This window comes from Cloeon dipterum, chromosome 4, assembly GCF_949628265.1.
Source record: "Cloeon dipterum chromosome 4, ieCloDipt1.1, whole genome shotgun sequence".
Taxonomy (NCBI): domain Eukaryota; kingdom Metazoa; phylum Arthropoda; class Insecta; order Ephemeroptera; family Baetidae; genus Cloeon; species Cloeon dipterum.
In genome coordinates, this window is record NC_088789.1 from 5,294,637 (window position 1) to 5,316,919 (window position 22,283).

At 40.7% G+C, this 22,283-nt stretch overlaps 4 protein-coding genes across 4 annotated transcripts; 1 reads left to right on the forward strand and 3 right to left on the reverse strand.

Moving 5' to 3' along the window:
• Window positions 1-213: 213 nt before the first annotated feature.
• Window positions 214-7,868, reverse strand: LOC135943056 (G-protein coupled receptor Mth2-like). The gene is made up of 7 exons (XM_065489448.1): window positions 7,691-7,868; window positions 6,621-7,111; window positions 3,881-4,156; window positions 2,857-2,935; window positions 2,097-2,293; window positions 1,869-2,031; window positions 214-912 (listed from the first exon to the last, which is right to left on the reverse strand). Exons 1-7 carry the CDS (start codon window positions 7,750-7,752, stop codon window positions 624-626), a joined length of 1,557 nt encoding a protein of 518 aa, XP_065345520.1. The 5' UTR covers window positions 7,753-7,868; the 3' UTR covers window positions 214-623.
• Window positions 7,869-9,528: 1,660 nt separating this feature from the next.
• On the forward strand, window positions 9,529-13,240 carry LOC135942946 (uncharacterized). Its single transcript, XM_065489304.1, has 9 exons — window positions 9,529-9,723; window positions 9,775-10,156; window positions 10,214-10,324; window positions 10,392-10,685; window positions 11,089-11,383; window positions 11,438-11,503; window positions 11,559-11,759; window positions 12,224-12,569; window positions 12,896-13,240. Exons 2-9 carry the CDS (start codon window positions 9,786-9,788, stop codon window positions 13,198-13,200), a joined length of 1,989 nt encoding a protein of 662 aa, XP_065345376.1. The 5' UTR covers window positions 9,529-9,723; window positions 9,775-9,785; the 3' UTR covers window positions 13,201-13,240.
• Window positions 13,241-13,625: 385 nt separating this feature from the next.
• LOC135942945 (tRNA (guanine(37)-N1)-methyltransferase) lies at window positions 13,626-16,536 on the reverse strand. The gene is made up of 2 exons (XM_065489303.1): window positions 16,352-16,536; window positions 13,626-15,947 (listed from the first exon to the last, which is right to left on the reverse strand). The coding sequence occupies exons 1-2, from the start codon at window positions 16,354-16,356 to the stop codon at window positions 13,901-13,903; spliced, it is 2,052 nt and encodes a 683-aa protein (XP_065345375.1). The 5' UTR covers window positions 16,357-16,536; the 3' UTR covers window positions 13,626-13,900.
• A 593-nt stretch (window positions 16,537-17,129) lies between these two features.
• NKAIN (Sodium/potassium-transporting ATPase subunit beta-1-interacting protein) lies at window positions 17,130-22,070 on the reverse strand. Its single transcript, XM_065488933.1, has 6 exons — window positions 21,504-22,070; window positions 21,309-21,446; window positions 21,178-21,258; window positions 20,919-21,122; window positions 20,734-20,794; window positions 17,130-19,578 (listed from the first exon to the last, which is right to left on the reverse strand). The coding sequence occupies exons 1-6, from the start codon at window positions 21,555-21,557 to the stop codon at window positions 18,977-18,979; spliced, it is 1,140 nt and encodes a 379-aa protein (XP_065345005.1). The 5' UTR covers window positions 21,558-22,070; the 3' UTR covers window positions 17,130-18,976.
• Between the last annotated feature and the right edge of the window lie 213 nt (window positions 22,071-22,283).

The following is a 22,283-nucleotide window of genomic DNA, read 5'->3' on the forward strand; positions in this document are numbered from 1 at the left end:
CTCATAAATCTCCACTAAGGAAAGTCTCTGCACTCAATTGAAGATATTAATTCTTATTTTGAGGCACAAATAGAATTTTAGAGAGATTTTACAACAGCAGGCTCGTCCAGCGTGCTTCCTCTTTGAGCAATATCATCGGCTTGTCCGTGTGATAGCAAAACAGGAACTTGAACATAAATGACGGAAAGGATTGAGAAAATAAAATTTGTTGGATGCAGTTTTCCTCACGTAGCACTAAAAACATTTATTGGAATACAGTCCAGCACTCTCCTCCACAAAGACGGATCCAAAGATTTCATTGCTGCAACTACAAAACGAGCCATTTTACAGGGAAATATTTAAGCTGCACAAGCTTAAGCTATGGTTTAGCAAGGTTTACGAGAGCACTTGTTGTGAGTACCCAACTATTACAAGCAGGAAAATAAATTTCACCAAACACTATTGCGTAGTGACTAAAATTAACTCAAAGGGCACACACGTTTTGTTTTAACCCGAATGGCACGTTTATTGATGCATGTTCTCGAAATTAATATACACATACTTTGGGTAATATCGAGCGTTCACTCACTTCTCTTTCTCACACAAATAGTGCAAATGGATAAATAGACATGCATGCGCGCACGTTAATTTTGGCTCATAGTCAGCTCCTCCACCTTGGTGTTGGAGCTGATCTTGCGCATCTTGGCGCTGGCTGTGGAGGCGGTCTGCGGCTCCTTGGCCACCATCCGCTCCCGCAGCAGCCGCCGCACTTTGGGCTTCCACACGAAGATGAGGAAGATGGCCAGGCCCTGCAGAGTGTTGCACACATCCGTCACGAACCACATGTAGGTTGGCCCTTGCACCAGGAACGACACCACCTCCAGTATCCACGTCAGGCCCATCACCACAAACAGCTTCAGATACAGCACGAAGCTGGAACAAATTATGCTTTTTTGAAATGATGGCGTTCCAAGAATACACCCCGTGTCGTGGAGCATGTAAATTTATCGAGCTAATGGGTTAACGCAGATGTTGCGCAATTTGTCTTATTCACTTTGAACGCAGGTTAATCCCTAGAATTGGAAGCGTGCAAAGTGCTTTTAATTTAAAATTATTTATGCCTTAAGAGTTTTGTCAACAAAAATTAAATTTAAAATTTTGACAGACAGCAAAATATAATAATTTCAATATTTCTCTCCTGATGCTGGGGTTAGTCAAATTTATAAATTAGGAACTCGCCATCCATAGTCACTGTCCATTAATTTAAATGCAGAAAAGAACATAATTATATTAACGTTTTTATGAGAAATCATAGCTCTTTTGTGAAAATGCACAAATTTAAAACAAAAAGACAGCTTTCTGAAGTTAAGAAAATGAAAACTGTTTTTACATGAAGAAAAACCAGCTAGTCTAAAAAAATGTTTAAAATTTGAAAGTTTCTGCTTTCAATTAATAGTCATTAGGTTGGGAAGCGAAATCTGGTTGGCTTGCCTATACAATATTATAGAGATAGTAAATAATAATAAATTTTAAGTAATTTCCTTGTTTCCAAATGTAAATTTAGATTCAGAGCTGAAGCTCCACCCAGAATTTATTTTATGTTCTCATAGTTGGTGTAATACAAAGCTAACAAAAAACCGATTAATCAGACTGTAAGTTTTCGCCCTGATGTGCACGTTCAAAACAATTTCTAATTGCAAAATTTTTGGAATTTTATTCAATTTGGTTTCAATTTCATCAATAACAGTATATTTTTATTTTCGAATAATAAAAATTATGATCATTGATTTTGTTCTCTATTCTATAATTACAGTTTTTATTAAAGGAAGTAATTAAGTAAATTATAATAAAATAACGTTTATAAAAATATTTTCTTGTGTAGAGCTTACGTTTTCTGTTTGTCATTGCTGCTCTGGTTGTCACTCCTGTTCAGCATGCCAGTTCCTTTCCTCAGAGTGACTACCCTGTAAGCAGTCCGCGCGAAAAACAAGAGATTCATGATCATCAGCACGCTGATCGGTCCGAAAAAGTACAGAATTATCGCCAGTCTGTCTGAAATTCGAGAAAAAATACCACATGAAAACGCCACACTTGCGTGCCGGTAATTTTCACCGCACCTTCTTGTCTCGGGCTGTACCAGCATGACTGTTCTCCGAATTTTGGCCTGGGCACGAAACTCGGCAAACTTTCTATGGTACTAGTGAGGATGCAGATAATCAGCAGGAACAGCGGGCAGCCCCACGCGTAGCTTGAGTAAATAATGAGCTTCTTGCGCTCGCGCTCAGCACTCGAGCCACTGATGGTACGCACTCGACTACGGCAAAATTAAGTTATAAGCAAACATATTATATTACGAACAATTAAGAGAGCTAAAATCAACTCATGATTAAATTGAAGGTTTTTAAAGATTGGGTTTTAACTGATGTAAAATTATAGATATTTTTACGGGGAGGTTCTATGTATTGTATAAATAGTATGTAATATTCGACCAGAACATTATTGCATATCAGGTAGATATTAGAGAAGAAGAATTGCACAAAAAGTATTTAAAAAAATCTGAAATTGTGCTTACAATACTAATTTTTACTTTCAACAGAGTTCAATTGTTCTAGACGCGTTTTTGCCATGAGTAGTATAATAAGCCGTTATTAAATTTTAGAACAATCAGTGTCATTGAGTTGAAAAACGTGCACGATATCAAAACAGAGGCTTGGCAACCCTATAGATTGAGGAAACTGCGTTATCGGTGGGACCCGCATTGTGTACACTGGCAGCAGTAAAATCTCACACACGTTCCGCATGCGTAAAACTCTCCCACATTTTTATTTCCCATTTACCATTATGATTTATAGTATATTGATTTGTTTATTTTCTCACTTGAACATCCAGCAGATGTCGAAGCACATGATGTTGAGCCAGAAGAAGGCGGAGGAAAAAGTAAACTGAATCACGAACGCTGAAAAATGAAGAGTCTGTGTTTAAAATAACAAAGTTTAAAAAATCCATAATCAAAATTTCATGCAAGACTTGGCTACACACATGTCAAGTGTCAAAACTATAATTTACTTCACTGATACTCTTTAAATGACGTGTATCCAATCAACAGGAAAAGTAGGATCCATTAACATTGTGCAAAGTGCATTATATCCTTTTTGTCAACAGCGACACGGACACTTGCAATTAATTCGCAAAGGTCATCGCGTTAGTCAGCACATCCTGCTGGTGCCGCAGCCGGCGGTCGGCTAAAACACAAATTTGTACATGTGTCCTCGCGTGTACGTGATATGGAAGAGCTGGCAGACGGCTGCAGCTTTCATTGCTATTGCTAGAATAACACAATAACACTTTTTGCAGCGGGGCGTATGGAACGGAATGAACTAATCAAGCGTCCCGCTGTGGGCAGGCAACAAACAAAGTTGAATTGGCAAAAGTGTGCTGATGGGAAAGAGAAATTGCCGGCACTTGTTAGATGAGCCCGACAATCTAATTTAACCGCTCTAAGCTATTGGGAAATAATATGCATATACGTTTGTTCTTTTGCTCTCACATTCACCTGTCTTGGCAGATATTAACGATCCTTTGTACGAACTTTCAGTCGAGTCAAACTTATTCGCGAGCATGCACGAGGAGAAAAATTGCAAAAGTTAACAAAAGAAAAAAGGATCGAATGTTTCCTAAGATTTTAAAGTACTTTTAGAACAAATTTACGAAACTTGGCAGCTATAGTGGAATATCAAAAATACCCCCTATCTACTTACCACTGCCAAGAAAAAAACGATTTCAATATTAAACAGATGTGGAGCCGCAATTAAAAAAATAACACGTTCTTGCGTTGCAAACTGCCGTGCGATCCTAAAATAAGGAGGTGCTGCTAGTAAAACTAATAGGGTCGTAAACTTACGGATTAACGTGCATAACCACATAGGTATCAAGTCGGAGCCGAGCTGGACGATCGAAAGCGAAATATAGGCGGAGAGCAGGCATCCCACGTGGCACATGAGACACTTTCCGTGCAGGTTACGCAGCTGGGGTAGCAGGGCGTAGACCGCCAGGGTCAGCAACATGAATACGGAGGACAATAGCATGCCCACCGAGTAAATGCTGTACTGCACGTTTTTTGGTGAATTTTCCATCGACTCTTCCGGGAAGCATATTAACGCTGAGATGAGGTTCAGATCTGGCAAAAGATATCAATAATGCTATTATGTATTTGAATCAAATTGGAAACTTGTCAAAAGGTCGGGTTTAGCTCTTTTTTATTCTTTGTATGGTACGTGATGGTAAAATAAGAATTACGAATTGCACTGTTTTATTTTTCTCTCATTAACCAGCCCGTTGGCTCGCATTCTGAAGGCATTCTCAGGAGTGTCAAAGCAATGGGAGTTATTTGAGCAGTTCGGCTACCCAATGTCAGAGATGGCAAAAAGTGGTTAATTTAGTGACTCGAAATGCTCAAATTGCTCAACGGGCTGGGAGGCGCACCGGCGCCGACTCGCTACTTGCTGGTTTGCACCTTTCCAGCATGCGTGATTTGGCTTCACGGAACAAATGTCTAGCGTTTCAATGCAGTCCTCGGTGCGGAGGCAAGTGGCCCTTCAGTGGGCTAGGTCCCTGTGCGGCCTGGTGCGCCCATGTTATCCGTTCGCGGTGTTATTGGGACCCGCGGGTTTCAGCATTCGTGCTAGTGCAGTGCGCGCCCTTCCCGGTCCAAGAGGACAGGGATAAAAAGAGCAAAAAAAGTCTGTTGTGTCATATTGAGCCGAATTTACCGTATTTACGGCCTCAAAAAATAGGAAACAAAAACTTAGAAAACTAAACAGCTCTGATTAATTTATCAATGATAAATAAACAAATTATGGGTTAAGGTCAAACTTCCATCTTCTGAATTCCTTTTTTGGTCACCTATCTAATTAATTTGGAGCCTGCCTTTCTTGTTAAGCTCCACATTTATAATTGTTGTTTTGAGCAGTGACCTCTTGAGCATCACTTTTTTAACTTGAATTCTGCGAGTCACATATTATTTGTCAAAATTATTACATGCGCAGCGGCCATGGTTGGCGCTCATCAAACGGAGTCTGCTTTTCTTCTGAGTCAAGGAAACGCGTTTGTTATGGAGCCAAAAAAATTAATTTGCAGAGTGACAGCTGAATTTCCGTCACTCTCTTGATCTTTTGTAACACAAACCTGTTTATCTCCATCTAATATAAAGAGGCCGAGCAGATTAAATATTTCCAGCGACAGCTCGAGCGTTATAAATAGGCTAGGCGTTTTTTTGATTAATTGAGTTGCGTGCAATTGTCTTTACTTCCCCCCCCCCGCCCCCTGCCCTCACAATCCTCTTAACACTAATGGCCAGGGTGGAGCCTACCTCCCTCGCTGGCAGGCTGACTGATTATTTCGTGCCCGAGCCCTTAAAGTCTGCGTTTTTTCGCTTGAATAATAGCCTGACGGGTTGCGTGCTGTCATCAGCAGAAATTTCACTGCATTACGAGAGCACTCCCGCCTTTAACAAACAAACTGAAAACACTGTTCGCTTTTTCAATCAATTTGTTGAAAAATGGGAATAATGTTTTATTGTTATTCATATTGTAAAAGTAGAGCATTTTGTAGGTATTATGATAATGAAGAAAATGATTAAGCAAGCACTGCACACAATGCGACGAGAGACGAAATAATGAATCAATGTTGTAATTGTACTGATTTTAAAAATTGAATTTGGTGGAAGAGCTACACTATTTAGGCACAGAATTATTATCGATGAGAAGCTACTTGAAAAAATTCGAGAAACCACAACTGACGCTTTTTACAACGACGATTTACAATGTCCGGATTTTATTTTAACAACAGAACTGTTTTTCGGTTAAACTTTGTCGGTTCATGCCCTTTTCAGTACACAGAAGGCAGTGCCCAAAAATAATTTTGTATTATTTTCATTACAAAAAAAATAAGCGAATTTATTAAATATCGATAAAATTAAGCTTTTTACATAATCCTATTCACCAAAAACTCTATGGTATCGTTTTAATTATTTTATCTATGCAAATTTCAACACTTCGTTATAGGTTTCTGGCTTTTTTTTCAAAATCAACGGCTCGAGACGTGGTTCATAATCGGTTTGTTGAAGCTCCTTTGCGTTTGAGCACACGTGAAGAGATAATGGGGCCATATCTCCAGAATTGAACAACATTTATATTGCACCCGTTCGAATGCTGGGCTGATAAGAAGCGGCAAAAGGGAAATTGCAAGTGCTGCATACGTCATCGCAGAATCGCAGATGACAATTTTCTCGTCAATCTGGTGGAAACGCAACGAGAGACATAAAAAATGCAACCACAGCGAGGCGTGGATTTCCCTGACCTCCAGCCGCAATAATTAACTGCGCCGCGTTTCCACGTGGTTAGGGTTGCCAAACCTTTTGTTTCTAGGTTTGAATGAATAGTTTTTTTAAAGATATCCGAGGAAATGTGAATATAATTTAACTGAGGATAAGCAGGGGAATTCCCGGTCAGTCATCTTCAAACTTTTCTGGTTGAATTCTCCTATAGCCGCTGGAATCTCTGACAGCGCGTGGCAACCATACTTCCGCTCGCGCCAACCGCGGCTAATTCTCACGACTAATTGTGATTAAAATAATTTCCTACCTCCGAAATATTCGACGCAGTACTGCGAAAAGTGGACAGGCTCGTTCGCAGCCATCTCGCTCTCGTAAAAAAATTGCAGCAGGCCCGTCGGCAGCAGGGTGAAGTTGTCCTCAGGCTCGACGCGCGGATCCAGCTTGTACTTGCCGTTGTTGCAATTTTGGTGCCCGGTCAGGAAGAAGACGTCCTCCTTTTTCCCGACCAGGGGCAACTTTTCTTTAAAGATATTCTCATGGAACTTGTCATTGCCACCCTCGACGCACTCGGTCACCTCCTTGATGTGGTGGTCCAGCGGGCAGCATTTGCGTACGCAGCTTTTCACCCTGCAGACGCAACCACGAACGGTGGCGTTGCCCTCGCGAAAGTACAAGTCAGGGCTGAACCGGATGCTGCGCTCCTCGTCTAACAACGTCTTGTTCGGGAAGATCTGAAACCGTGTGATGTGGATCGACTCCTCCATCGGACACGGACGGTCATCTTTAGCTTTGCCGGCTCTGGAAAAAAATATTTCCCGTGTAAATTTAAAAGAAGATGAGGTAGCTGGTGCAATTAGTTTAAATCTGAATCGTCATCTCAAAACTTGCTGGCTTAAGTTAATCCAAAATTGAAAGCATATCAATTCTGTGGAATGACTAGGCAAATGACCAAAGGTCTCCAACTCTCTGGACAGATTTTCGCGCAACTTGCACTCTGTAAAACTGTACAATAAAAAAAGATAATTTCCATTACGGTTGCCAAGATTGTGAGAAATAAAAAAATACGAACGTCATGAGTGGCGATATACTAAGAAATGTTTTTTTATGATATAATTTAAGTCTGGATGGGCTTTAATTTGTGAATTATTCGGATGACACGCCTCGTCATTTTCAGAGAAATGTTATTTGGTTTAAAAAGCAAAGTAAATGCAAAATAAAAGCGTTGACTTTGTATTATAAATAAAATCATTTGAGCAGAGAGACCAAACGCCCAAATCATGGAGTAAGTAATATTGAGATGTGCTGCAATTTCACAAATATTTGGAATATAAACATAATTCCAGTGTTCTAGGGAAATTTTAAAATAGCCGTGCTTACGCTGAATTGAGGAAAACGGCCAGCAGTAACAGTAGCAATGCTACATTTGGATTTGCAAGCATTGCGATGCCTCAAATTGCACACTAATCGTGAGTCACATTTCACTTCGTTCGTAGCATCCGACTGACTGACTGAATGGAATGATGCAGTCTTGGGACTTTTGCTGAAATGAAAACCCCACTCCCGCGGCCGCGCCAACCGCACACACATCACCTATAACGCGGCGTATCAAGGGATCGGCTTCTCGCACACTAGACGGAGCAGGCGCCCCGGCCGCGGGTGAAAGTGCTATTTATTTTTATATTTTACGCTTCTTCTCGGCGTCCAGTGACAGAGAAAAAAAAGCTCGTCGCGTGTGACAAATGAGAAATGAGTGGAATTACAGGCCGAAAGGGGCTCTAAATCCAGCCCTCTGCGTCACTCACACCGAGCCGTCCGTTATTATCGGGTGATTATTTGACTTCGGCGCTAGCTCTCGTAGTGTTTTGTTTATTGTTGAATCTTCGGAGACGTGCCGCATTCCTCAATCTTGACATTTACACTTAGGCAGTGAAGTCAGCGAGATCAGAGAAGAGGCTCTCGTCTTTTATTGTTGCTCAATGCTCAACCTCGCGGTTTGGAACACGCGCGCGAGCCTTTGTTAATTATGGCATTATGAGAGCATAGATTTCCATAGAAATGTGGAAATAGCGATGATGAGTCAGTTTATGTTACGCTTCCTCTACTCTCATTCATAATCTAAAGTTTGCTGAAGGAAACGAGAAAGACAAACCACGAGCCTGATTGTTTCCTTTGGCATTATTGGAATTTACTTGGAAGAGTAGGTGTGTGATGTATAACAGGTGGCGCTGATTGCTTTGAAAATAAACAAATAAAATTTTATAGTTGTAACTGAATGCGAGTTTCAAAAAATTCATTTCTGGTATTAAAAAATTCCTTTAAACAATTAGACAATTCGAACGTTGATTTTTGTAGCGATTTAGGCGACCAAGTGAAACAATTAATATTGGTGCACTTCAATCTAGAGACATAATTACTTATATTTTAATGTTGTGCAAAATGGTTTAATTTTGAATTAAAATATTTACAAATATGTCTAGTTTACAGCAATTTTTTTAATTAAGTACTTTTTAATATGGTGCAAAATTTTCTTGATTGATTTTTTTAGCACATAGATGAGGTGAAATTGACCAGGTAAAAACAGACTAAGATGATGAAATGATGAATGTACCGAAATTGGCTTTTCTTTTGAAAGCGGGAGGGGCGAGCGATGTTTAAGTTTAACGTAGTTTTCACTCCCTCAGCGCACGAATTGTCCTAATTTCGGTACATCGCGTGGTACTTGATTTACGGGCCCGTCCGCCTGGTCATGGCGCCTCTCTTTTTGTCAGTGGCAGGCTAAAGAGTGTCACGACAGTGACCGAAGTTATATTTAAGATGGTTAATTTATTCATGTTTTTGCTCTTTTTAGTTGAAAACAATTTAATTTATTATACGTGTTAATTGTTAACATTGGTGTAAGTTTTATCTTAATTTCTGATTTTTTATTATGATTTTTGATAGGTGCACTTTGGAAAAAATATTTTAATTGAAGTGCAAAATTGGAACTTTAAAAGTTTTCAGATTTCTCAATTGAAATAAAATGTTTTCATAATGGTGTCAATCCTATTCATTTTAAAGTTTGTTTTTTAATACTTCCTTTCTGCGTGAAATCTTGGTTTGCTCCGACGCCCCCTTGCCTTGACTCTCCAGTCAAATGCCGCCAAAAATTTTGAAGCTATAATCTCATTGGCTGAGCATTATACGTGGGGATCACGTGACCTAAACAACAAAATCTGCTTGGGAATGCTTTAGAAGTGTTATTTTAATTCTCTTTTTTAAATTGTAATGTTATCTACATTAAATCATAAGAGAATGTAAATTTCTTGTGATGGGTTCAACCCTTTATTTGCGGCTGCACACGCTCATTTGATTTTTATAATTGCCTATCTGGTAAATTAAAAAGGACAAAACAAACTTTTCGACCTGCCACTGTAAGTTGAAAACACATAAAACGTTTTGGTAAATTCTTAACTTGTGTACAGATTTTAGAATCATGTCAGACGCAGACGAGGCGATGGAGGAAGAGGCATCCGCCAGCGTTTTCCATCTAAACGTGTCTCAAGGACAGGGCGACGAGGCAGAAGAAGCCAATGACCTGAGCAACTTGATGATTAAAATCGGTGAAAAGTTCTGTAGCTTCGAGCACTACAAAACTCGAATCAAGGAGCACGAGCGGGTGACGAGAACGCGGTTCTCGCTGATGGACTCGAAGCTACTCACCTGGTTCAGCAAACCTGGCAAAAATCCTCAAAAGGTCGCTCACGCCAATCCTGAGATCAAGTACTTCTCGCTCACGGCTTGCTGCGTCCGAGGAAAGAATAATAGGAGGACCATCCCAGACAAGGATAGGCTCAGAAACAAGCTGTAAATATCAATATTTTTAAATAGTTCTCGTTCATTCATTAACCAGGAATTTTCAAGATCGATGAAACTTGGCTGTCCTGCATTGTTTCACATCAAAATGACTCCAGACGGCCAGAGCTTGCAGGTGATGAGAATGGTGCGAGAGCATAATCACCCTGTGGGCCAAGAGTAAGGCTAATCATAAGTTAATAGTTTCCCAAACCCCTGATTATGTTTGTTTTGTTTGTTTGCACAGAGAGGTGAAATTGACCAGGCAGAAAGCGATGAAGATGAAGGTCGTCGTTCACGAGGGCTTCATTTATCGCAGGACAACGCCGAAAGGCGGTGAAGCTGTTCTCAAATGCCAGACCGTAAAGTGCAAAGGGCAGGCGATCGAGGATAAAGACGACAATGTGATCATCGTCGTCGCGCACAATCATGACTCCACTGAGGAGTCCCAAAAGATGAACGACTGCTTGAAGAAAATGGAGGAGCGGGCCATCAGCGAGGCTATCCCTGTCGAACAAATATTTGCTGAAGAGGCAGAGAAGTGTGTTGAATTAGAATTACTTCACAAGCTTCACAAAAACTATTGTGATTTTAATAGTGAAAATTTAATTGGGAGAAGCCTTCATTTAGACCAAAATGTCTATCACTTAAAAATCATGTAACAATTTAATGCAATTGGAAGTAACGAATATTTTCATCTTCGTCATTGCCACAAGAACAGTCTGCGATTCGTGCAATTTCAGTGCTTGTAAATACAAATTAATTGGAAATTCGGATTAATATGCCATTTTTGTAAGTTTTGGTCTGAAAAAGCTTTTCAAATAAATTGAAACCTGAACAAATTTTTGTGAAAATATATTAGAACAAATTTTAGGCCAAAAAATAGCCATAACAATATTTTAGATCAATTTAGTTATTAACATGTAAAAATTTCCTGATTGCAGAAATCCTGATGTAATCACCAGAAAGAGTGAAGGATTTCTGGTCAAAACCTTGTCAAAGAAGAGGTTGCAGACAGAACCAGAAGTTCCAGAAAGTCTGCTAAGTCTGAGCAATCTGCTTGTGAGTGACCAGTATAGGCACAGGTATGGCTGCAACCTGGAGGAGTTCCCAAGGGAGCTATTCATAGGGTGCATCAAGGCCAAGGGCAGCGAGGTTGCCGCTATCTTTGCCTCGCTTTTCCTCTGCGAAAGGTTCAACGGGCCCGTGGACGAAATGCACATTGACTGTAGTTTCAACGTAATTGTTAAATTTTTTTCTGGAAATACACAAGAACTAATCAAACTTTGTTAGGATTTGCCATCTGTACCTGATGACATGAAGTACATTTTAAGCATTCATTTTGTCAAAAAGAAAATGGTAACTAAGTTTCAAACGCACTTTGGGTGATTTACAATTTTGTCACTCTCCTCAGTTCTATCCCTCGGTCTTTGCGTTCACCTCGAGTCGGTCATCATCGATGATAAAAGGGCTTCTCATGTACCTGAAGGAAGAGGTGATGCAGAACACAGCGCCAGACATGATCTATGTCGACTTGAAGTGGCAAATTAACTCTGTGCTGTCTGAACAGTTTCCAGGCTCAATTATTGAGCACTCCTATATTTATTTCACTAAGGTAAGCGCTTTCCAAACCTGGCCCACAGAAATATTCAGTGGTTGAAAATCCCTGCAAGATAAACACAAATGCAGAGGGTTTTTTGCAAGCGACGATATTGACAATAGCAAGAATAAACAAACAAGAATAAATTGCCTGTAGTAATTGTAAAAATAATGTAAGTAGTGTGTTCTGACATCATATATCCTTTCTTATTAAAATTTTTAATTCCAATTAATGGACCCCTAATGCAGACAAAAAATGTGTCGAGGTTTAGACATTTCTGAAGTATCGGTAACATATTTCATTGGTGAACAGTTGTTTCATTCTTAGTTTTGATCAAATAATTTCGTTTTTAACACAATTCCTGCTTACATCATGATCTTGACTGATAGAAAGACAAAAATGATTTTTTTTCTTTTCGTTGCTGCTGTAAACTAAATTGGCTGTGCTTCATTGTGCAAAAAATATTTTAATCCCTACAGGACATCTGGAGCCAAGCCCACGAAATCGGCCTGATGGGCCTGCAGGAGCAGGAATATGTCATCTTCTGGATCCAGCAGCTAATTTGCCTACCGTTCCTGCCAGCGGACCAAATGCTGCTGGCGCTCCTTGAGTTTGAGAAAAGCTTGCCCGACGAGATGGTGTGCTCGCCAGTGATGGTGCTGCTCATCCGCTACATACAGGAAACGTGGCTGGACACGTTCGGTGACCAGAATCTTAGTACGCACGAAAATCACGGCCGCAGCAACTTGCTCGTCAACCAGTTCCACAAGAAAATCATCGCAGCCCTGAAAATCGCCAAAGAACCAACTGTCTGGACTATAATAAGTAAGCAAAAGTGATGTTTTAATTTTTGTTATTTTTTCATGTAGTTATTTATCTTATAAATTTATTTAAATCCATATTATATCCGCAAATGAGTTAGTGGAATATTAACCTGGGCTGGCAGTATATTTTTAAAGTGAAATCGCAAAAATGAGATTTTTTTCAAGATAGTACGGCCAGGAAATTTAAATATTATTCTAAAATTTATCCAATTTAACAGAAATGAGAGACGCTGTTTTATAATAATAAAAAAAAAACATCCAAAACTAAGTCCCATAAGTTGATAAGTCATATTGGTGCGGGATTTAATTTTGATCTTTCCCTCGCAGAGTGCCTTCAGACAGTGGAGAGAGACAGCTGCAAGTGCTACACAAACGAGATCAGCAACATTCCAATTAACTCGAACACCCTTTTGTTCATGTGTCAAATGGCCTATGATGAGAGAGTGAAGAAAATTGAACATGAAGTGCTAACTGAAAAGATTGACGCGTTGAGTGCTCTCGAACCTTTGTCCAAGCGGCCAGTGATTCATGGCCTGACGCCTGAAGAGACCATATCTTTCACAGATGCCTGCAGAATTCAGATTGAAGAAGTTGCAAATGAAGAGGTGTCAATTGACGGGAAAACGAGCTAGTGAAATAAATTTTTTTAATAAACAAACTTTAAAACCTTAACGCACCTTTAATCATTGGTATAATGATGACAAAGAATTTAAGGCAATGATCGCGCATTGTAACTTGTAGATTTGTCTAATACAAACACATGACATATAGTCATGATTACGGCCAATGTTTGTTGCAAATTAAAAAACCCATACAAACGCAATTCAGGTCAGCTAAACGCGATAAAAGTTGGAGGAAAATATTCTCATTACCAGTTCCAAAAATCAGTTCAGCTGTCCCTGAGGAGCCATCCACAAGCTTTGATGTCGACCCAGCCACGTTTTTACCATGTGATGCAGAAGTGAAAGCTGTTTTTCATGGCATACAAAATGGTTAAGGCACTACACTACGTTAGGAGCCACATCCAAAACCTTTAGCTCTGAAGGAAAACCCCTGGTTCTGGTTAACTTAAGTTTTCAGTTGGATAGAACCACGTCATATTTATTATATTGTTTTTTATTGCAACTTCTTTTTTCATATTTCACTAATATGATTTTCAATATTTCAAGTCGTATTATTAAACATTTTTATTTGGTGTGCAAATGATAATGAGATGGATACCTCATTTAAAAGGGTTCAAGTTGAGTTGTATTTATCTCAAAAAGGTACCCTTTTTTCTGGGAAAATTGTTCTCTATCTTCACTTTGTACAATGTATTTATGCCACCTTCGATTAGTTTTGTACACTTGGGGTGCTCTTTTCCAGACAGAGTTTCTTAACCACAGGTTCATCATTCTCGCTGGACTTGCCACTGCCAACCTCGGAATTCTCGGATGAATCATTCGTGTCCACAGGTTCATCCGAAATTGATTGGTTTTGCACATTTGGAGAGCTCCCTTCCAGATCCCCAGGTTCATCATTCTCAGAGATCTTGTCACTGCCACCCTCCGAACTCTCAGACGAATCACTTATGTCCACAGGTTCGTCTGAAAGTGATACGTTATGCACATTTGGAGAGCTCCCTTCCAGGCAATCACCAGGTTCATCATTCTCAGAGGACTTGTCACTGCCACCCTCCGAACTCTCGGACAAATCACTACTGTCCACAGGTTCATCTGAAAGTGATTCGTTTTTCACATTTGGAGAGCTCCCTTCTAGATCCCCAGGTTCATCATTCTCAGAGGACTTGTCACTGCCACCCTCCGAACTCTCGGACGAATCACTACTGTCCACAGGTTCGTCCAAAAGTGATTCGTTATGCACATTTGGAGAGCTCCCTTCCTGACAGTCATCAGGTTCATCATTCTCAGAGAACTTGTCACTGCCACCCTCGGAACTCTTGGACGAATCACTAATGTCCACAGTTGTGTCAGTCAGTGATTCGTTTTGCACATTTGGAGTACCCTGACAGAGTTTCTTTACTACAAACTCGTTATTCTCATCAGAATTTTCCCCGCCATTCTCATTATTAACACTCTCTGTGGACTCAATTGTATTAAAAGATTCATCAGATGCGGCGTTGCAAATAATGTTTAGGGGATATTCGAAAGTCAGTCTAACCATAAACTTACTCGGCGACACTTTCCGCACCAGTTTGGTTTCTATTAAGTCTTCTTTCAGTTGGAATCCGAGGCCTTTTTCCACCAACTCAAGGGCGAGTTTTTCCGGCTCAAAATAATTGGCAAAGCAGTAGACGTGGAACGTGATGGGCACAGGATGTAAGGTGTATATGCACGAGGAGTCCAGGAGACCCTTGAAGGCATTCAGGAAGGTTGTGGCGATCAATGGAAGGTTCATGATGATGTGCAATCTAGTGTTCGGGTCGATGTCAGCTGCGAACAGCTCATCAAGGTCTTTCTTGATCACGGTCTGGATGAATTCCCGGCCATCCATGTTGAAGCATTCGACACTACCATTATTTTTGGTGACCTTGTTCTCTTTGACATTGACCTGGAGCCACTTGTAAGACTCTGGATTGAGGTCGTTGGCGAGCACGCGAGCTCCCCTAATGGCTGCTGGAATAGCGAATGGTCCGACGCCGGCAAACACGTCGTACACGACGTCATTTTTTGAAATCATGTCGACGACTCTGAAGTGCTCAGTCGACAGCCTCGAGTTCCAGTAGACCTTGCCAAAGTCAAGGTGGAAGATGCAGTTGTTCTCCTTGACGCTGGACACGAGGTTATCTTCGCCAGCCAGCACCTCCATGGTGAAGTTGCGGTACGTGTTGTCGATGGGGTCCGACTTGTTGACCACGGTGGTCACGCCGTTCACCTTGTCGAGCAGCACTTGGCCAATCAGATCCTTGTAAGGCAACAGGTGCTCGTGCAGGTTGAGGTGCAGAATATGACCGATGACCGTGAAGGCCTTAGTGCCGTCCTCGTCCTCAGGTAGCACAGCTTGCAGGATCTGCTCACTGCGCCAGTTGTTGTAGCCAACCTCGATTTCCGTTGTCTCGAACTTGGCATCCAGCTTTTCCAGCGTCTCCTGGTCCGCTTCCTTCAGGTCACACAACGTCTGGATCATATCTGGGCTGAGCAGTACCTTCTTGAACGTACTATCGGACCCGTTGACAACAGACGACATCTTCTCAAGCTTCAGCAGGTACGGTTTGATGGTCTTCCTCACCTTGTTCATATCGTTTGCGGGGATGATCAAGCACGGCACCGTCACACTCTTGGTAAACGCTGCCCTGTCTAGCACTTGCATACCCCGGACACCCGTTGGCGGTTTTAGTGGTGATGCTGCGGTTGACATTTTTAGCAGCACGGGCAGCAGGCTGAAAAAATATAGAGTTTAGTTTATAAAATACTTTGATTTATACCATGGGTGGATAAATATTCCCCTTCGAATTGTAATCCAGAAGAGATTTTCAGAAAGGAGAGCGAATAAATGTAGGTCTGGATGAAGTAAAAGATTCCATAAGAGTACATAATACATAGTCTACATATTTAGAAAAGGTGTAAGCTGCAAAGAATGATTACATATACATAATCTGTATTTTACCTATGTCATGAATGTAAGTATAGGAATATGTAATTATAATAGTGGCACTCGAGAAAAAATGTGAAATTGTGGAAATTGTATGTAGATAATATGTATTAAGATAATGTATGCGCATTTTGAACAGGATAATTTCTAAAACGAAGCAAAATAAATATTACATATATTATATGTACATACCGCATGAATAATTGTACTTCTTTTATTCTTCAGTGAACAACTTCTGTCAGTACTTCAGCGTGGGGTCTTTTGCATGACCCAAAAAAATATTGCTGTAGAGCCCCGAAACACAGCTGGGATCTGGGACTGAAAACGAGCGACCACAAGACGAAGAGCGAAGTCGACGTCGACACGTTATGTTAGGTCCCAATGTGGTCGCAGCAGCCAGCAGTTGAGCAGTTCAGCTCGAGTCACGTGATTTTTTAGTTCAAATAAAAAGACCGCGAAGAAATATAATTTCCTTCGTATTTTTCAAAATGTTATTATCAGACACACATTTTTGTGCAAGGCACAAATTTAAAATAATTAATTTATGATTAATTTATAATAATTAATTTATGATCATGCAGTCTATAACTTTAATTTAATAAATTCAATGATCTCCAAATCTCCAAACTCTTCAAACAAAATTTTTTATGGGTGAAGAATATAAGGCAATCTGATTAAATAGTTCTCGATGGTTGGAAGTTAATAATTTCCACAAAGATTAGAATTAATACAGGCAATGAAATAATAAAGATCACGCGTAAAAAATATGGTATGTAAAAATATTTGTAATTTATTGATATTCAGCACATGAATTTTAAATCCCAATCCAAGCATTACATTCCAAATCAAAATATAAGCGAAAATTGCGAAAGAGACGCACAGAAAATTTGAAATACGCAGTATTGGAATTTTCATCAATTTTTTACTTTTTAAACAAATGTTTAGGATTATCTTAAAAATTAACACTTCATTTATTTTTCAGATGAATACTTTATTGTTTTGAAAGACAGCATTTAATATACAAGTCAAATTTTCCAATCTTACAAAGTGCCAGAGTTTGTTATTAACTAAGCAATATTATAATACTTTGTAACTGCGTTAACTTTATTCAATAATCAATTGGATTTACAGTCGTAATTTATTTTGAATTCGATGTTAATGTAAATGAGCTTTGGTAGATATAATACTCCGTAATTTGCAATCGTTGTTCATTTGAGAAACGTTTCCTGTAAAACCTATTGCACCACGCACTTCTAAAATCGTGTTTTTAATAAATTACTAGGTACACAACAATTTTTCTCATTCGATTATCAACTTGAAATTTAAAACTTTAAGGCCCACTTAGCAATTGATCAGATTTTCCCTCAAAATGTTCAACAAAGTTTTGGTGCATTTTTTCCTTACAATCCAACGTATTGAGCCTGAGATGAGAGATGTAAATTAAAAGAACAAGTTAATTTAAGCACTTTCGTCAGCACCAAGGCAACGACGACGAGATTATTCTACTGCGGACAGATTCATTCCTTAATAAGTAGTAACTGCCGAAATTGCTGCATTCGTAGTATCACTGTACACAATGTGATGGTTGTAAGTATGTACATACATTATTATGTTGCGAATTAAAAGTAAATAGAGATCCACAAAGAGCGACTAAAATTGATTCATCATGTATTATAGTATAAATTACTTAAAAGTGAGATTCGTTAAAAGATATTTAAAAGGTTAAATTCAGCGCATGAAAAAACAATACGGACGTTTTAGAATCAAAATTGTCGATAAATAATCATTGTTTTCATTAACCCTCGTAGAGAGTTCGAGTTCAGCCTTATTGTTTCGATCGTAATTCAATTGAACCAAAGAGCCTCACACTTGTTCAGAATTGGCAGTGAATTTAGACAAGTTTTCCAACAAATACGCAATAATTCAAAATTGAGCTCAAGAAGCGCTAACGTTGTTAATTTACAATAAGGACGTTCATGACTCCCTAGGCCCAAGCATGGATTTGATACTCGTAAAACTCAACACGATTTTGGCACATTCCAGTGCGGTTCGACACCGCCAGGAATAAAAAAAGGAAGACAAAAGTGTGCAGTCATAACTGCCAAGCCTTTGATAAAATCAATAAAAGTCAACAATGCGATATATATTATATAGAGCTCCTGTAGCATTGTGATTTTCTGATTGCTGCCAAAATTTTTCTTCCGAGCAGGTCTCAAAGCCGGGCAAATTTTATATATTGAATTCACATATGGTAAAATATCTTTACTCTAAATCAATAAAATTGGGCCAATAAGCGGCGAGTTTTTCACTGCAACTTCTGATCACCAAAACCTGCTCAAAAAGGGAAGGAAACATACTTACCTTATGAATGGCACCAAAATATGGACTCAGAGGACTAGATATTTTACATTTGTGAAAATCTTGAATCAATATAATCTTATGTGAACTGATCTGTTGCATTTCTAAATAACTCAAACAATAAGAGTTTTAATTTTCACAAGCTTTTCACTGATCTAAATGACTTTTTACAAGATTCAAGTTTAAAAAAAAAAAAACACCAAATCAGTGACGCAGTATAGCAAAAAACGATTGAAAAATGTTATTTGTTGAATCACTGGTACAGTATAAAATGGTTTCGCTTTAGACGACTTGGACAAAAGACTTTGAAGCAATCAGGTAAGTATTAAAATCTCGAGCCTAGAAAGGACGTGAACACAAACGTTGTGCACCTAAAAATCCTATCTTTGTCACTTTTGGCGGTCAGTCAGCGAGACCCAATTCACCGACTAGCCGAGCCGGGTCTCAGAGATTTGAGGGCTACAACACAGTCTCCGAGTTGGTGTAGGACGAGTGGGGACGCACATGTCCGTTGTAGGGCGGCGGCGCCTGGTGCTGGTGGTGTTGGTGGCGGCGATAGCTGTTCCTGTAGCCGCCAGCGGACGTTGAGGGACCCGGATTGTGCGAAACGGCCGCGGCGGAGGCGGCCGCGGCGCCAAAACTGCGCTGGCCGTGGTAGTTGGAGAAGCTCGACGGCGGCCTGTCGAGCGAGTGCTGCGAGGAACTTTGGTACGTGGGGTTCGAGTGACCGGCGAGCCGCCGCTCCTGCTGCTCCAGCAGCCGGTTCACCGGATTCGAGTGCTGCTGGCCGCTGCCGCCGTGCCGCGAGCGTGTCGAGTTTCGCGAGCCACTGCGCCGCTTCACCCGCCGCGGCGTCATTGGCTTGGCGTGCGGCCCTCCGCCGCCGGCCTCATCCACATCATCGTCGTCATCGTCGAGTGCGGCACCGCGGTTGTGGTGCGCGACGGCGTTAGCTCGGCTCGTAGACGACACCCGGTCCGGCGTGGCGCTGCGAGCGTTCTCCTGACTGTACTCGATTGAGTAGATGGACGACGGACGGCTCTTCTTACCCACCAGTTGAGCTGAAATGCATTTTAGTTAATCTTTGCTTTTCTAAATTTCAACAGGACTCATGCTTGCTGGGGTAATAACATTGAATTAGATAAAGAAGCAACAGGGTAATTATTAATACAAATATAAAACTCCAGGATAATTTGTAATCAAATTTCTATGACACCTGAAAAATTGAAATGACAAACTGAACATGTTCCTCGTCAATATTTACTGGATAAAAATGCAGGAAAAAATTTTCTAGGCTGAATTTATTTCATCACTTTTCACTGCTGGCTAAGAGCTTAAAATATAGGCTATTTTAAGAACAGCCAACAGTTACGTACAACATTTTAATCCTTCAAAATTCAGATTAGCAAAATTAACATATATTGTAAGAATCTCCTGGGCTATAAACAAAACATGCTGTTGATAACGTGAGTGTGGAAATTTTGAAATATGATATATGTTATTTAAAGTCAGATGAAAATTCTTTGAGACAAGAATATCCCCCCCAAACATGTTCATTTTCGTCAGTGGGTTTGCATAATCTTATTCGAGAACGGAAAAACTCTACCTTGCAAACACACTCAAACAATGAAGGAGCATATCCAATGAATTGTGAGTGAAAAGGGAACGGCTTTACCATAGAATGCTATTTAAATTGTAAGCAAAATGACGTCACACAGGAAAAGATAAATGAACCAAAGCGTAACTACTTGATACAAAAAAGCAGTTGCTGTGAATGCATGACTAAATACTAAACCCCGTTTTTATTTTGAGAAAGGAAGGCTTTATGGGCCAATAAAACACGCATGCTGGAAAGTGGAAACCCCTTGCACACACACGCAGAAAACAATCACGTACAGAGCACGTAGAGCCAAATGGGGTATTGGAGAAATAGTTCTCCTGTACCCGGATGGAGAAAAGTCTCCAACGAATTCAACTGGAACAAAATAAGAGCGGAACGGAGAGAGCGAAGAGAGAAAAAACAGACACAGGCGCAACTACTGGAGAAGAGTTTGCACCGACTCACCAAACGCTTTGGGGATCGAATCCTCCAATGAAATCGACTGTGATTCACAATAATACCAATTTGTGCGTTAATTTATAGCCAAGAATCGTTAGCAGATACGTGAATAGACGTGTTCAAAGCTTGAATTATAGTCAAAAATTAAAATACTCACAGCTGTCATCTTCATCCAGCATGGAGCGTATTGCAAAGATGGCAATCACTTCACCGATGAGCTGCAACAAATGAGAGGAACCTAAATTTTAAGCCTAGCAAAATTAACGTAAAAGACAAGTGGAAATTAACAGTCGAAAATATTTCTTTGGTAGTCTCGCGCTAAATATGCAAATTTAAACTTACGCCCAGGAAAGCTTGGACGGCAGCTTGAGAGGCTTCAACGATTTCGTAGGCCACATAGCAGCCCGTCACCTTTAGTGGCTTTAGAGGCTCGCTGTCTATTAACTCCTCCTCTGTCATGTTGACAGGAAAGGTGGGCCTGCACCCAGGCCCGTTCACTTCCCACCAGCTGTAGCTGCCAAGGCCCATATTCAGCGCATCCCCATTCTAGTCAAATGAATTCAATTAGCAAGGCTGCGGTTTGAATTTTTATTTCTCATACCTTCTCAAGGATACCAATTTCGAAATAAAAGCAAATCACAAATAGGTTCCAGGCCACCCACAGGACGGTCCACGTGCAGTACTGCAAAATCGGGTCGTTAAAAAGGACATTTAATTGAAAATATAAATTACCGAGAGGACGTAGCGATAGCGGTACTCGTGCGCGCCAAAATAGCCTAATATGCAGAAAACGATGTTGAAAAAGTTGGTCAGGATGGGAACCCACATAAAACCAAGGAAGTCAAACACCTGGCGCAGAGCTGTCGTCACCTGAAACACGAGCGGTTAGCGGATCCACCGAAATAGAAGCGCGCGAGTTTGTATTACAATCTGCAGGACGAGCACTGTTTGGAGGAATCGCGTTTTCGAACAGCACCCCATGGCGTTCAATTTTTTACTGCTAGCATGGTGCGCGGGATAAAAACAACCTCTGGCTCTTGTCTCTCATCACATTTCGCCGCCGACTAATTGCTCCACTTTGTGCCCGGGCAGATGACGGAGGCGCCGCAAGGGTCGAGGTCGCTCAGCCTTCAGATCAGGTCAACGGGCTGAGTCAGGTGTGAGGAATGCACTCAGGTCCATTCCTCTAGGTCCATCAGACGCTTACGGAGTATTTCACAATCGAGTCAGGTTATCTTTTTCCTTCTCCTTCATTTCTCAGGCGAAGTAATGAAGACGAACCCTGGGATGCGGGGCCGAAATTCACTCAAAACAATGGGCACGCCAGGTACTTCCGTTCACACGCGTAAACACACACTTCGCAAGGTGAACCGGAGGAGCAGCGGAGAAATAAATGCCTGCGTGCCTGGCCGGAGCTTCTTTTCTTGCGTGCTAGGGTAGGGAGGTGTGCTGAGGAATTTCTGTCTACAACAGGAGAACTAATTCAGCAGGCTGGCCACTCTGCCAACAGCGGCGCTTGTCGCTCACTGTGATTGGATACTTCCGTTCATTCTCAGGTGCTTCGCTACTGTTCATTGGCTAATACGTAGCAACACAGGTTGCATAAAAAGTGTTTCTGCTTGCTGTGTGCTGTGCACTTGCTCCATCTAGCAAAGCAAAAGACGCCTCGAGCCTGCTATATTCGCTTTTAACACCATTGATAAAAAA